This window comes from Zosterops lateralis, assembly GCF_965231275.1.
Source record: "Zosterops lateralis genome assembly, chromosome: Z".
Classification (NCBI taxonomy): domain Eukaryota; kingdom Metazoa; phylum Chordata; class Aves; order Passeriformes; family Zosteropidae; genus Zosterops; species Zosterops lateralis.
Window position 1 is genome coordinate 53449872 of NC_139800.1, and position 15866 is coordinate 53465737.

The 15866-nt window shown below is 42.0% G+C and overlaps 1 protein-coding gene across 2 annotated transcripts in view; it reads right to left on the minus strand.

The window, feature by feature from the left end:
- Positions 1-1761: 1761 nt before the first annotated feature.
- Positions 1762-15866, minus strand: part of LOC310922977 (PALM2-AKAP2 fusion protein-like) — a 105981-nt gene continuing 91876 nt past the window's right edge. For both annotated transcript variants that reach the window (XM_083884017.1, XM_083884018.1), the window contains exons 3-4: positions 11654-11832; positions 1762-1954 (exon numbers count right to left, since the gene is read on the minus strand). In XM_083884017.1, coding sequence (XP_083740143.1) covers positions 1862-1954; positions 11654-11832 — 272 coding nt within the window. In that variant the 3' untranslated portion in view covers positions 1762-1861. The remainder of the gene's footprint in view (positions 1955-11653; positions 11833-15866) is intronic.

A 15866-nucleotide genomic window follows, 5' to 3' on the forward strand; every position in this document is an offset into this window, starting at 1 on the left:
GAGAAAAAAGGTTTAGTGTCTTTTTTCCCCATCACCTCCCAAACTTTTTGGTTTCTAGTCCAGAAATTATGGTTCCCAGTTGTAAAATATTCCTACTGTATTGCTTGGTGATAAGAAAGAGTAAACCCGCAGCCTCTATACCACATACAAATACAAAGCACAAGAATAAATACCACATTTCTTTTCCTAATTGTCAGCTTACAAAACTGGTCAATACTTTGCAATTGTGACTCATGCAAATATCATGTTGGGTCAAATTTTAATATCACAAATACTGCATTAACTCAGTGCCTTATTTTTATATCCCCTTTCGGAAAAAAAAAAACAAAAACCAAACAAAACAGCACTCACCCCTATAGCTGGTTAACAGCTGTGGAGAAAATAATGAGTACACGCACTGCCATACACTTTCTGGTATGTCAGCCTCATGCACTCACCCACACACACACCTCCACACACACCCCCACACACATCCACACTAATCCTTCACTGCTGATCCCAAGCCTAAGCAATAACTAAAGGCTCTATGGTTTGCTTTTGTAGCGCTGAAAACACTGGCTGAACAGCTAAAAAATTATTTTCTTCTCCTGTCTGCTCTTCCTTGCTCATTCCTTCCAACTCATTATGCCCTTTAGCTTTTTTGTTGCCTGGAAACATGAAGACTTCCACAAAGCACTCTACTTCAAAGGCTTTTTAAGTTGTATAAATATAATTGAAGACATAACTATCTTTCTTCTTTATTTCATACCTCTTTCTAGGCCAGAGTCTGGCTTAGTTCATTTATTGCCTCATTTAAAAATTAAATGTCCACACTTTATTTGTATTCCTTTCCCACTACCTTTCTACTTCAAATTATCCATCTTCTAAGATTTAACACATATGCCATTCTTTCCCACCCCACCATCAAAAAATAGTTGTCATCCGCTAAATACAGATTTTCTACTTAGAAACTTTGTTGCGTAAATATGCTCTGAGAACCTGGAGTTCAGGTGATATTGCAAGCATATAGAATCCTAAAGCTAAGGTAATCCATTTGGCTTAGCTCTCATCCCCATCTATTCCACTCCTAAATTGTGATGGCTTGTGTTTGCAACACAAGGACTGTTTGACTGAGTTTGCTGGATTGTACATTTGCAGTAACTGCCTCCCTGTTTGTTGGGTTTTTCTTGTTTTAAACAGATAAATTACTAGAAAGGGGAGCAGAACTCACCCCCTCCCCCCTCCCCCAAAACAACCAACCCAATCCCAAACCCAACCCTTCAGTCTACTCAAAGAAATAGAACAGAGGGCATATCTTTGTGTTTTGAGGATGGGTAAGAGCATGCCGAATTAACGTCGACAGTCTTTGTGCAGCGACTGTGGGAGGCGAAGGAATTGCAGGAGGTTCTGACAGAAGCTGCTGGGTGGACCGTGGTTCTGGGGGCAAGCAGGGCTGGCAATTCAGTCAGCAAGAAACACAAGTGAGAGCTCTGGCCGCAGACTCCTCCACAAATGACTTCCGGCCACATGCCTGCAGCCTATCTGGTCCGTGGGCACAATCACCCTCTTGTGCCCACCCCCAAGGGCTCCCACTCCCTGCACCCTCTCTATTGCATTATTTCAGAGGAGAGATGGAGGGAAGAAGAAGGGGCTGTTTTCTAGGTGTGTTTTTCCTGTAGTTTTAGGATTGCCAGGAGCTGAATCATTTCTGTGTCTATGTGCATCAAGTTTGTTGAGTATTTAATAAATATTGGACTAAAATGCTGCTGCTTTCATGGTGGGTTTTTGTGTTTGCTTTTTTTTTTTCTTTTTTTTTTCTTTCTTCCTTTCTCTTCTTTTTGGTTCTGGCATGTCTGGTTGCTGTCTTCACACTGCAGTGTGGTTATTCGTCCTCCTCTCGGTTGGCATAAATGCCAGCTTCCCAGCGCAACGCCAGAGCACTCTTCCTTCGGTTCACCCTGGTCGCCTCGAGAACCTGGTCAGGAGAGAAAAGGAAAGCACAGGATGTCACTCAGCTGGCCTTGCCCTCAGGGTGTCCCACACTGTGCACCCAGGCAGGCAGAGGCCAGCCAGGTGGGCAGGGACCAGCCAGGCCAGCCCTCCCCACGGGGCTCCAGTGTCACACCCTGCACAGAAAAGGAAGACATGCAATGAAGCACATATGAAAGTGGAGGGATAGCACACAGGAGCAAAGCTGCACTACAGGAGGACACAAGTGGTAAGGAGTTGTCTGACAGCATCCAACTCTCTGCAGGAGAGCTTCAGCTGACCTCTACCACCCCAGCTGCAACTGCCCCATCCCAAGGTCTTGGCCCTCTCCCCAGGGCCAAGTTTAGTTTAGTTTCAAACTGAAACTGCACACCTTCAGTACCAGGAGCCAGAAACCACTCTGCAGCTTTGTCCAGAGGCTGCTCTGGAGCTGCACATGAAGCCCAGGAAGCAGACAAGCTGCCTCTTTCAGCACATCACACTCTTAGGCAGCACTAGGCAGGTTCTGCCCCCAGCCCCTGCCCTTCCTGTGGTCATTGGGTTGCAGCTACCCCCACTATGATCGAAGTGCTCCTCGAGTGAAAAATCACTCTACAAACAGGCAAAAGGAGATTTACACAAGGAAGGTTGACAAAGCCTGGCACAAGATAGACCCAATACATTCATATGTATTTCATATACACTCATCACACACACAGGTATATGCACACACTGTGTATCTATTTGTACATATGCACACACATGAACAATTGACTTAAAATGTAAAAAACAGTTTTAACATGTGTTTTGAGAAAGTCAAAAAGAAAGTGAGACAACACAAAAAAGGCATTATTGCGATGTGCCTGACGTACTTCTCAGCAAATAATGCATGGCTGTGGCTGTTTTCCACACAGCAGAGTGAGATACAAAGGGGTCTGGAGCCTTTTTACAGAAGCATATGACTGTTATTTTCTGACCAACACTGAATAACAGCTCCATAATGAAAAGTACAGAGCTGGCAATGTCAACTCCCCTCAGTGTGTTTTAACCATCCCTCCCAAAGAAGCAAACTTTTGAAGCTTTTTTTACATCAGTTTAAAAAGTCCCACAAGAAATACATGAGTCTTCACTGAAGAATGCTGGCCATCCCTTGTCCCTAATGCTTCCTGCAAGCTGTTCTGCTGACTGCAGAAGAGTAGAAAACCTTTTGAGAAGGGATGATAGTATTTTCTTCTGTGAAGAAAGTCACACGCAGTGACAACTTAAACCTTGACTACAATAAAAGTAAATAATTTAAGACTAAAGAACTTCTTCTTCCAGCTTGTGACAAGCTGTGGTTGGAAGAGTACACAGGCTCCTGTATAGGCAGTATCAGAAAATCAGCTCTGAACTGCCAGCTGAAATTACAGGTCACCATAACTTTGCTTATGGTAATGAGAATGCACTACTGCATTTATGCCAATTGTAACCCCTAGACCTTCATCCAGCAGCTGAAGATAGGATGAAGTTTTGCCAGCATGAGTATTTCTTTGCCCTCTTAGTTTCTTTTGACTATGACTATGAACAAGCCAAAGAACTCAAGACAAAATCTGGCTAACAGAGACAAATTATAACAAAAGCTCCACCTCATTCTCACCACTAACCATGGTTACAAAGTTAATCCAGGTCCACTGCAGGGATTTTGCTCTGAAATTTTGCCCAAAATCATGCCTCCTCTTTTTGCAGAACAACCACCAAAAGGAGGGACAAGGGATGAGTGGTTTCTGTGTTTCCTAGCAGAAGGCAAATGTGCTCATAAACCTATCAATTTATTTAAAAAAAATCAGTAGGAAAAAATTGGTCTGAGACATGAGCCTGTAAACTGTGTACTGGAGTTACTCCCACTGCAGAATGCCTGAACCAAGAAAGACACCCCAAACTGAATAATGGAGAAGTAAAACTGGGAGTGAGTATTCAGGTATTTATGCTGAATAGCATAAATTTCAAACTAAAACTACCACTCTATTTTTAAATAAGGTTCTGTGGAATTTGGCCTGCAAAAATATGCCGGCTGAAAACAAAATGGATTTTACATAGTTAAGAATAGTTTGAAACCAGCTTCTTTGCTGGACATCACAGTATTGTGAGGGTCTCTGCTGATGGATTGCAACAGTCAGGACTCTTGAACTTTGAAGATTCCTGCTTTGGATCAGTCAGCTTGTATTTGTCATAAAAGATGGCGATAGGGTTTCTTTCATTTATCCCTGGTCTGCACACCTACCTCAAAGTTTGTCAGCTTCTACAAATGCTGCTGACTCTCCAAGCAAAACTGTATCTAGATTCATATCAGAGGTACCATGAGGGCACTGAATGTAGTCTTGGACCTTGCAGGAAAGCAAGTCTGGCTCAGTATTAACACTAAATGGTACAGCATATAAACTAAAGATCCTTTTGAATAATTATTCCAGAATTATTATTCTCATCTACTGAAAAGAGTGTCTAACTCAAAACAACCCTTGTTTTCACAAGGCTGTGACAGTTTTAGACACGCTAGAGGAAACACTGGCATAATTATAGTATGCAAATGGAATGACTGGGGAATTGAGACTCCTCAATGAACCATTGAATTCATTACCCAGGAAGCTGCTTGCCTAAAAATAGCCAACTATCCCCATTATAAAATATATTTGGCCAGTATCAGGGCTGACTCTAGACCCCTAGTGAGTGCAGCACCCCCAGGTTCCCCACAGCCAATCAAAAATGCTATCTCAATGTTTCACAAGCACCCTCCTTGATGATGCCCTGCATCAGCTGAGTGGGCACAGGAAGGGCCAGGCTTGGTGCTCAGGGTGTCCTAAGGCAGCCACAGTCATAACTGCACGCAGAAGGAAGATCACAAAGCAGATGCTTCTCTTAAGCTTAGGCTTCTTCAACCTGTGAACTACATCCTAGTGAAAAGATCACATCCGGGAAAAAAGCAATGTTACATAAAGTGTCTTATTTAGCATCATGTTATTTAGTAGAGGTGATTTGAATACCAGCTGTAGTAGAAGAGGAAGAACTTGGAGAGCAGATGTAGGTTTGAGGGAAAGACAAAAGATATGTAGGGCTGTAAGAACTGCTCTTCACCTCTCTGCAAAAAATTTCTTTCTGGATCTTGTGGTTGCAGCTTGAGGTCTCACTAAGTATTGCAGAGGGTTCTTCTTTCCTTGAAGGTTTATTTTTTGAGGTTTTTGGAGAAAAAAAAAATTGAAACAGGGGCCACTGTTAGGTGTTTAAATAGTTTTTATATCCATCCTAGAGATGGAGACTAACCTATATTGTTTCCCACCATCAGATTTAACAAATCTAGTACACAGCTTACAGCTTAATAACTGCTGTTATTAACTCTTAATGACAACAGTAGAAAGCAATTATATATATATGTGTGTGTGTGTGTGTGTGTGTGTATACATATGTATGTATGCTTTAGCCCAAATAATATGTATCACAATCACTGAAGTAGTGGTGTTTTTTTGAGTAGTCAGAAAATTGACTGCTATATACTGTTCAACAATTTTTGTTGAACAGTACTGGCAAAACTGATACAGTTTTCTGAGGTTTAATATTTTATTGATTCTTCCCATCTGAATCTGGAAGAACTAGAAGGAAAAAAAGAAAACAGAAAATGCAAAGGTCTGCGTGCCTAAAATCTGTGAGCACTGTATGGTAAAGTTGTTGCACCAAACACATTCTTGGAGCACAAGTGTGCATAAAGAGGTGGAAGTACAATGTAGGGAACAGGCTGCCTGCTCCTGCAGATGTGAGTGTTCATGCTCAGGAATGATAAACCAAATGCTTTAAATAAAACTGGAACTACTGAGAGAACTTCTATTTCTCCAGCATGAAGGTATTTTCCCTACTGTACCTACCTAATGATGTTTACTGAATACCCAGACTGCTAGTAAACACAGTGAGGAGCTGGGTATCTGAGATTAAAATGTATTTACTTGAAACAAGACAGTGGCAGTATTAAATTGCTGCTTCTCAGTATTAAAACATGAACTGTGTGCCCCATGCCATCAAATCTAGAATGTTCATCTCCTGTTTCGTAACACAAAAATTTTCAGCAGTAGCCTTTAATGTTGCATAAATGTCACCTTACTGCAGTTATCCGCTACAGCAGGATTGGTATTAAGGAAACTCAAGCTAATGTCCTGTACATTTGAATACATGGGTATCTGTAAGGCCAAAAGCAGGAGGTTTTGAGGATAGAAACATCCTATATGGAGGCATACACACAAGTCTCTAAGCAGCAGTGGGATGTGCTTTTACTGCAAGCTGCAGGAATTTGGGGGTGATGCAACACATTGCTCTAATGAAGCAGGATGCAGTTGCTGTGGTAGCTGAACTTAGCAGTTACTGTGCCTTGCTGTTTTCTGCTTTCCAGAGTGGAGCTGTCAGAATGACTGGAAGCCCCTGCTCCTAAGCCTGTGCAAGCACAGCTGGGACAGCTACAGTGCTGCCAACGACAATTAAAACTGAGCCCCCTGCCTGCACCAGAGTGCATTTTGGAAGGCTCTGGTTAACAAGAGGCACAGGTCAGCTGTAGGGTTAGTAGAGAGTATGGGCATATAGTGCCTTGAGTCCTGCTGTTTCTTCTGAAGCAACCTGTCTGGTTTTAGCTGAAGATTTCCAGTGAAAATCACATGGATTCTTCAGTCTGAGGTTGGATGCTGGGGAATAGCCAGAGAACATCATTTCATCTGCATGAGGAATCACTGTGTCCTACAGTCTTTTTTATTTCTAGCCCCTTTCCCATTTATACACATTCTTTTCCAGCACCTTACTCTTTGCATCATTACCATTACACAAGGTGGACACAAAACTCTTCCCAGCAGCAGAAGATCATGGCCTGGGCCTGTAAAAACTACACCTGAACTTCTGCCTCTCACCCAGCATCAAACACTCTGATCACTACTCGCTGTTTGCAAATCTTGACTTAGATTATTGTGTAGATATTATGGAAGAGAAAAGGCACTATCTGTGTTTAAAACCAAGACTCTGAAAGCACACTGCTCTTACACCAATTTAACTCTCTATAAATACACAAAGATCAATCACTGGCTTGTATCAGTGTGATAAAACCCATTCTAAATTATTTAATGTATAGGAAATGGCATAGACTGGTCTTTGCTTTACTCTCCAGGTCACAAAATGTTCATGGACTCGTCTTGGGGTAGCTGATGTGGCCAAATATATTATAGAATAGGAAAAAAATGGAAGGTTCAGGTATATAAAAAAAGTGCTGATGTTGGACAAATGAGTATCAAATGGTAATTGTCATTATCACAATCTGCAGAGAAAATTACAGGTATTAGAAATATACACATTACTAAGCACTTCATTCTTAACAAACATTGCAAAAGTGTATTTAGTATCAACTACCTGCTCTTAAAATTTCTGCCGTAAGCAAAGTCCAGCTTTGTGGAGGTAAGGACTGTGCCAATTACTACTTTGCTAAAATATCAAGCATCACTGTAAATACCCCTTGTTGTTTTGGCAGATTTGGGTTTATTTCACCCTGAGACAAACAATGATGCTAAGTTGTGGGACTGTGATCAGTCATCACCATCACAACAGACAGAGACAAGGAAAGGTTCACAAAATCAGACTGAGGCCATGCACTTCGATCTGACTCTTCCACAGGTGAAAGGATAGTGTACAGGTTTTTTTACAAAATACTAGAGATTTTGATAGTATTAAATATATTGTAATCAGGGACAAAGGAAAGCCATAGAACTTTCATGCAGCATCTGAAGATGCTTGGATTCCAGGTTTAGCTTTGCCAGCTAAATGGTAAGAGGGATTAACAGGAAGTTCTCACTTCTCACATCAGGGATGCTCCAGTCCCAGACAACAGCTCCCATCCCTCTAATTACAACCCCTCCCATGGCAGAAATTGTAACTAGAATCCAAGGGTCACAAAACCAGGCACAGAAATATTTACTGATGAGAGATATAAGGGAATATCACATACACACACACATTTTTTAATATGAAATGGCATTGGCAAACACTATGAAAATGCCAACTGCAGCAACATGCACGGAATCACCATGCAAGAAGAAGTAAAAATTAACAAACACTTGAAAAGTACCTCAGAAGTAACCTTGCTAGACAGTAATTTACAGGTGTACTGGTAGAAAGGGAAAAGACCAGCATTAGTACATTGAACAAGCATGTTATAACTAGGAAACAAGAATAAATTACAGAAATTCCAAGAACTGGCACATTCCAGAGTAAGACTTCAAGCAACTTAGTGTCATAAAAAATAAAAAGAAAAGATTAGCCAGTTTGGTGTTATTTTAATGATGTTGCTTGGCCAGTCTCAGTCTTGTTTACCATCAGTGCTTGACCCATTTCCTTGCTGCTGCTTTTTCTCTTTCACACATCTGCTGAAGTAAGTGCTGCAACACATCCTCTGGAAGAAACTGCCCCCTTTCCTGAGCAGCAAAGTTCTTCCAAGATGTGCTTGATTTGCTCTCTTTCTGAAAGGCATAACCCACAAGCCTTGACCAGAGAGGCCACTAAAGCCACTGAAGCCAGACATGAAACAAGGCAATGAGGCAAAGACTACAGAGGGTAAATGTCCTACTGAAGCCACCCTCCTGTCTTTTGTTGTATCTTATGGAGGGCAAAAGTGAATCTCTACACATCAGAACTTCTGGTGTGCTCAGAACAAGAGGGAGTTCCTGTGGACATGAAACCTTTCCACAGAGAAAAGGTATCTTCTGGACTCCTTGCACAGTAATAATGACTCTGAATAAGAAACAGCTCATGCTCTCTTAGGAAAAAGATTTTTCTGAATTTTGATACTTCCAGTTACAAAACCCTTAGCTCTTCTTATTAGTGTCTCTAATTCAGGAGACCACAGCTGCTATGCCAGGCACCCTGACTGCTCCCAGTACTTGAGGAAGTCTCTGTTTATCCTCACTCACAAGGAGCAATGCTGAGCCACATTCAGCTCTCAGGACATAACACTCCAAGTAGCAGCTGCCTGTCTGGTTTGCAGTTATGCTCCTTCTCCCACTGTATTTAATGTTGTTTTTTTTAAATAGTGCAGTGATTTGCTGGTTTGTTTCTTTAGTTCCAGAAATCCTTTTTCCTGAGAACACTGTGCAAATGCTCTCTGCTGGCAAATTAAAACTATTTTTTTAATAAAAGTTTTTAAAATAATAGTTGCTTAGCCTGGACTGCAAAATACTCGCTCAAACTGACAGTGGTACAAGTGCAGCACCTCTTATTAAAGTTATCTGTCCCTTGTCAATGGCAGAGTTGTTGACCAAAGGAGAGCAGAAAATGCCAGAGAAAAGAAACAAAACACTCCTGGCTGATCTTGGGGAGTTCTCCCTGGGCTCTGCAGGACACAGACCTCTAAGAGGATTTTGGGTGGGCAGCAGCAAAAAAAAGTCTTGTTTGGCTGTATGCAGTGGGCTTACAAAAGAGGAGAATGACAACAAACCTCAACACTGTGGGACTTTGGTGTGCACTGGGACTTTGCAAATTCACTAAAGCTTTGAAAATTCATGACAGGAAAGGATCTATCCCACAGGTTGTCTGAGTGGTACCAATGCTCTGGCAGTGCATCTTTGGGTGGTCAGTGTCTGGGCAGCTTTAGCTGCAGTGGAGAGCTTGAAATGGCACCCAGACAAAGCAGACCTCTGTGGTCAGACACTGCCTAGACCACTGCCCAGCACTCTGGGCAGGACATTGCTTCAGACTGTAGCAGAGACCAGGCAACTGCGGCCAGTTTGCCTTTCAGGGAGCACGTGTGCAGCTCTGCAAGCACTTGAAGAACTGTACTCAGTTAAATGAGCAGGATCAAAGATTTCAGCCACAAGCCACCACTTCACAGGCTGGGCAGGTCACCTTCACTCTTCACAGGGGTAGAGGAAGGGCACAGGGCAAGTACAAGCGGGGTGCCACCCCATTAGCAGAGGAATGTAGAAGAGAATTTTTGAGAGAATCAGAAGAGATGTAGATTTGTAAAGTTGAATTAAAAAAAAAAAAAACAACTTAGTGCCTTACATTGTGTTTGTTCCAGAACAAATCTGGGATAAAATGAAAAAAGAATGTGCTGAAAGATTCACTTGAAAATTAACAGTGAAAAAAGTGCCTTAAATCAAAAAATAGCCAAAGAAAAGCATGGAGTTAGATCAGATACCATGCTTATGTCTTTTTATTTTGTTTGCTTTCAGCTGCTCTGAAGTTTCCAGCCACCAGGCTGATGGTCTTGGTGTGGGACTCCAGTGCTGGTTTCCACAGTGGGTGTTTTATACCCAACTTTTTTTAATGTTCCTCTCAGCTTCTGCAAAGGTCATGAGAGTTGCCCAGCAAGCCACTAAGCACCTTCAGGGAGGGACACTCTGGGGAGACATCAGGAAACAGCACTCACCAGAGCAGGTGGTGCCACCCTTTTTCACTGGGTGCTTTGGAGATGGAGAGGAAACCAGACCTCCTTCCTAAAATGTGGCCCCAAGATGCTACTGCCAGAACGAGACATGTTCCTGTGCACAAGCTGGCTTTCTACCTGCTATAGAAGTCTGATGGACAATGAAATCTCGTTTTTCAGTGTCCTTAGTAGAACAAGGGCCCAGTAAGTTTCTAGTGTGCACTGGAAACAAATCTACCTGCATTTTTAGTTAGCCAACAAAAGTGCAACAGGATGCCTCCCTAGTCCATTCCTTCTGATTTTTACTTTCTCTGTTACTGTGCAATACTCACAAGTAGTGATTAAAAGCTGCGAGACTAGTGCAGTATTCATGTTACAAACCTTCATTTACATCTATATCCCTAACGAGAATCTGCCTTTAATTAACATTACTAGAAAGCAGTTTATTGGAGCATCCTTGGCAGTAGGATCATTGTTCAGACATCTTCGGGAAATGTCTGGAGGACTTTGGCTGCTTCAGCAAACTATGTGTCCATTTAAGGAGTTTAACACTGACCTTGTATCTTACTTGTATCTTCTGGACTCCTTGCACAGTAGTAATGACTCTGTATAAGAAACAGCTCATGCTCTCTTAGGAAAAAGAGATTTTCCTGAATTTTGATACTTCCAGTTACAAAATCCTTAGCTCTTCTTATTAGTGTCTCTAATAAAGAACACCTTAATTCAGATACACTCCCCTATTGCTTGTGTGAAAGATAGACAGCAAATCCAGCAACAACATGCTAGCTGTTGAAGGATCCAAGTTAACTTCTGAGACACTCCCAGCCTAGTTCCACAATGGGTGGTTTCTGGGGAGGTTATGAACTTACAGTGAAGACTGAGCACACTTGGACTGGACTTTGGGGGGTATCTACAAACACAGGTGTGAATACATGCTTGATCCACAAATTTCTATGTATCACTGAAATAACCCATTGGAGGTTCTTGGTGATGTGTGAATTAACAGAATCTGCCAATTACAGGGCAACTACCCACTGCTCTTATTATTAGTTAACATAATTAACTAAAATGAAATGTAATATGAGTTGCCTTTAATATTTGCAGTGACTCCCTCTTCACTGGCCTGCATCCTTCCATTTTGAACACCTGTCCCCTACAATGTGTTAAAATCCTTACCCACTTGCAAGCTGATCTGAGCAGATTCTGTAAGATAACCTCTTCCAGAGTCTTTAGGTTCCTCCAAGTCATGGTCTCTGCCACAGAGGGAAAAGGGAGGAGGAGAACTGCACTCACCGCACTGTCATCCATCCTTTCCCGTCTCTTGGTTTTGTGTGTTTCATAATCCTCCATGAGGGTCTGCATCAGGTTCTTGGGCCGCTGGGCTCCTGCAGACTCCTCGGGTGGAGGGTCCAACTGTGAAGCAGGGCCTTCTGTAGTGGGGGATGGAGGAGGCTTGATCTTCTCTATCTTGCCTGCAATGACAAGAAAAAGAATGACCATTTCTAAGCTGAGGATTCACAATTTGTTTACCAAAGATGACAGCTGGAGAAGCATTTTCAGCAGGTTTAGAATGAAGAAAGAGTTTGGAATGAAGTCTATGAAACAATCTGGTAAATTAGGATGGTCACAGACTTTAAAAAAATCTCTCCCTCTTCCTGCAACCCACTACACCAAAACAATACAAAATATTTTTACAAAACCACCGTTTAAAAAAGTACCTGCTTGAAATACCCAGTTTCCTCCTACAGGATACATTTCTGCAATTTGGAAATGTTTGTAAGATTCTGAAAAACCACAAGACAATTTTTTTTCTTGCTCAGCCAATGCAACATGCAGGGACCATGCATGAGACATCCAAAGAAGGTATCTTGATAAACACAGCTGCCTTCTCTTTTTCCAGTGCTTTACATCTGCTCTTGTAGCAAGAAAGGCTTTGGGTGAATCCTAAAGCTGCTTTTTCCTGCAGCTGTTTCCTGCATGTTTCACAGAGTGCTCCTGTGGCAGAGCAGGGTCAGGTCTCTGTCCTATAAACTCTTGGTTCAGATGTGGCTTTTGAGTTTCCTCCTGGACGAAGGAAAGCCAGAGAGAACTCATTTTTCTCTCTGGCTGAGCTCATTGCACCCCATGGAAGGTCATTGTTTTGATTACAGTGACCCCAAAGGCAGGTAAAAGGCAGACCAGAAAGAGAGACTGCTACTATAAGCTGCAGGAGAGTTCACAGGTGGACAACCCATGCTTCTTTGGGAGGGACAGTATGCCTTTCTCATCACCAGGCACTGACTTGGGGTGAACCACCCACCATGCTCTGCTGGGAACAATGAAGACCACAGTGGCAAGTCATGGGAATGTGAGGGTTCTCAGCTGTGACAGAAGAAAGAAATGCTGAACCAAAATCTCATTTCCTTTTCCATGGGACCATCATCAACTCTTTAAAATCAGACACTTCAATCAGTGTAAAAAAAAAAAATACCATAGAAAGAGAAAAATACCCACTGCAAACCCTGTAAAAATAAGTGAAATAATCAGAAAGATGATGCTGATTTTCAGGAAAATTGTTGCTGAAACAGATGAAAACTCTAGCCAGTCTTTCAAAAAGCAAAAAGCATGATGACAATTGCAGCCACTAGAGAGCAGCCTTGGAATCTCTTGTAAGAATCAACAGGATTCATTCTTGAAAGAAGTGAGCCAACACTACAGAGGTATTTTTACAAGAATTACCCTTTTTAAATTTCTGAGCAGTGTTAAAAAACACAGCATGATTAGTTTTTCATTACATGTTTAATTTAAGCTGGGCAGTGCAGTGATGAAGCTGGGAATCCATCCTCCTCATATCACCCTACCAGAGAACTGGAGGGAGCGTTTCTGTGGGCCCAGGTTCTTCTCTGGATTGCATCAGGATGTGCTCCACAGATAAAGAGGAGTTATGCTGCCACAGCAGAGGCCAACAGTAGGTCCTGAGCTGGGTAGCTGTCCCCGTGTGTGGCAGCTTAGACACAGTAGGAAAGACTTGAAACTACTGTCGCCCTGCCAACTAGGCCCAGTGGGTAAAAAAGGGTGGTAAAAATTAAAGGCCTGATTAAGGGTCAGATACCTTGATGTACTACTTTGTTCTTACAGTAGTAATTGCCTTGCATGGATGTACATAATGGAGGAAGAATGAGGCTTCTCAGAACGTCTGCCCAACTTGTACCTTCTCCAGAGATACAGACACACCACAGGATGCTCAAATCCATGGACAAGGCTAATGGCTGAAAAGAGATCCTTCCACTCCCTTTCTCCCAGAAAACAATGCCAACTGTAGATTTTGGAGAATTCACTTTAAGAAAGGGGATATCTTCAAGCAGGACTGCTCATCCTGGATGGAAGGGTCATCAATCTTCATGATCACGGAATCAAAAAAACATTAATGTTGGAAAAGACCTTCAAAGTTGTTGCATCTATAAAATTGCACCTTCAAAGTCAATGCAACTACAGCATCCCAAATCTACATACACATGTTTACTTTTTACTTAGAGATGCTGCTGGATTTTTTTTAAGACACCTGCATGGAAAGTTTTCAAAACAAGACATTTCAGCAGCACAGACTGGTTTAGGAAACCAGTCTGTGCTCGAGTCAGGGGATTGCTGAAGTACATTAAAAAGAAGATCCCTCTAGTAAGACAGCCTCATTATTGCATCAAGTGAAACGTGGGCTTCTTTGCTCTTCTTCGACACCAGGTGAGGAATGCAAATATGCAAAATCACAAACAAGCAAACTGTAAATAAAGGACCTCTCAAAGATTCTCTCACTTCCCAGACATCCTCCACTAAGGAGTGAATAAGAAAACAAAGGGCAAATGAGCTGGGTTAGTATGTTGTTAAGGCACTCCTGGAAGTATGCTGGGGATGAGAACTCTAGAGGAATCCTTGGAGAAAATCATTAACTTTCTTTTTTTCATACCAGTGCCTATAAAGAGGTAAGAAAACAGCATCTTCCATAAACATTCCTGCTCTAGCCTTTCTCAAAATTCTGATTTTAAATTAAGTTCATGCATATGTATTGTATCTGATCCTTATTCTGTACATGCATACAAGGCATTAAAAATTTTGCAATGATCACAAAATATCTTGCCCCAAGTTTCTGCTTCTCTTCTTCTCTTTACATAAAAAGTATCCTCAGGCTATGGCTGAACCTGAGAAGCTTCCTAAACATACGGCTTTGTTAGAGAAAAAACTGAAGGGGAAAATGGTTTTGAGGCTGAAGCAGTTTCTCTGACAGAGGCTTGAGCTCCACAGCTGCCACTCAGATTAACAAAGTAGAGAGAAAAGGAAAGGACAGCACACACAACCCTCACAGTTACCTACAGTTTAGAGGTATCTGACTGCTTGCATCCCTAAGCTGCAACTTCCCCACTAGGCTTATGCCACCCACTGAAATTCTCTCATTTAGTTCACCAGCTGAGGGCAATGGAAGATAAGCATGGTGGGCAGTTCTCAATGCTTGCGCAAGTATTTGAGTGACTGCACATGAGCACAGTGTGCCTTCTGCCTAACCTGGAAACACTTTGGTGACGCGCACCAAAAAGGCAGATATGGCAGCTTCCCAAAATATCTCTCAGGCATGGCTTCTTTCTGCTAGGTATTCCCCATCCCTCATCATGAGACAGCAGTCATTGACAAAGGGTTTGGCTCCACATAAAAAGCCTTCACTGAACCAAGACCTCTCCTGTAATGATTTTCACATCTTATTTTGAGGAACAGGATTACTCAGAGCCAGGCCTTCATAGTTAGTTACTTTTAATAAGAGGAGTAAAAAAACCCCATGGGAATTAAATCACCATGCTTACACTGGATTCCTCTCATGTTACACTCTCATCATCCTGCTCAAATAAACTATCAGACAATCCCAAATGCTCTGCCCAGCAGAGATGCTGTACCACCTGCATGCTGGAGGAAACCACTGTCCTGCTGTGCAGCTGCTCACATCATGCCAAGTGCAAGCAAAACAACAGAGGAAACGTTCAGATTTAATAGGGCTCCAAAAATATTTTGGGATCCATGTTGACCATCCATTTATCAATGCTCTGGCACTTTTTTGGTCTTGAGTTTTCTCATGCAGGAAACATCGTTTTTCAAGGGAAAAATTCACAGGTTCTTCATCTTCACCTTTCCAGGAGTGTCCTGGAGAAGGTCTTCTCCAGTGTACACATTCCACTGAAATGACTCTGTGTCTCAATTCAGTGATCTGAGATGGGTTAAAAGATTGCTTCAAACCATCAACAATTTTAAAGGATAAAACTGTTAGCAGTACAGAAGTTTATTACAAAGAGACCTTTTGGATTGTGCTGGGTGATTGACAGACAAACTGAGTATTACATCAATTTTATGAAAGCTGTATGTCAGATAACTGCAGTAACTGCTAATTACCTTAGGTAGCCTATTTGCTGACAACCTGACAACCTTCAGTTAAATTACAGTGCAGGTCACTGCAGTCCCTTATTGTGTTTGTCTGTTACCTATGTAAGTA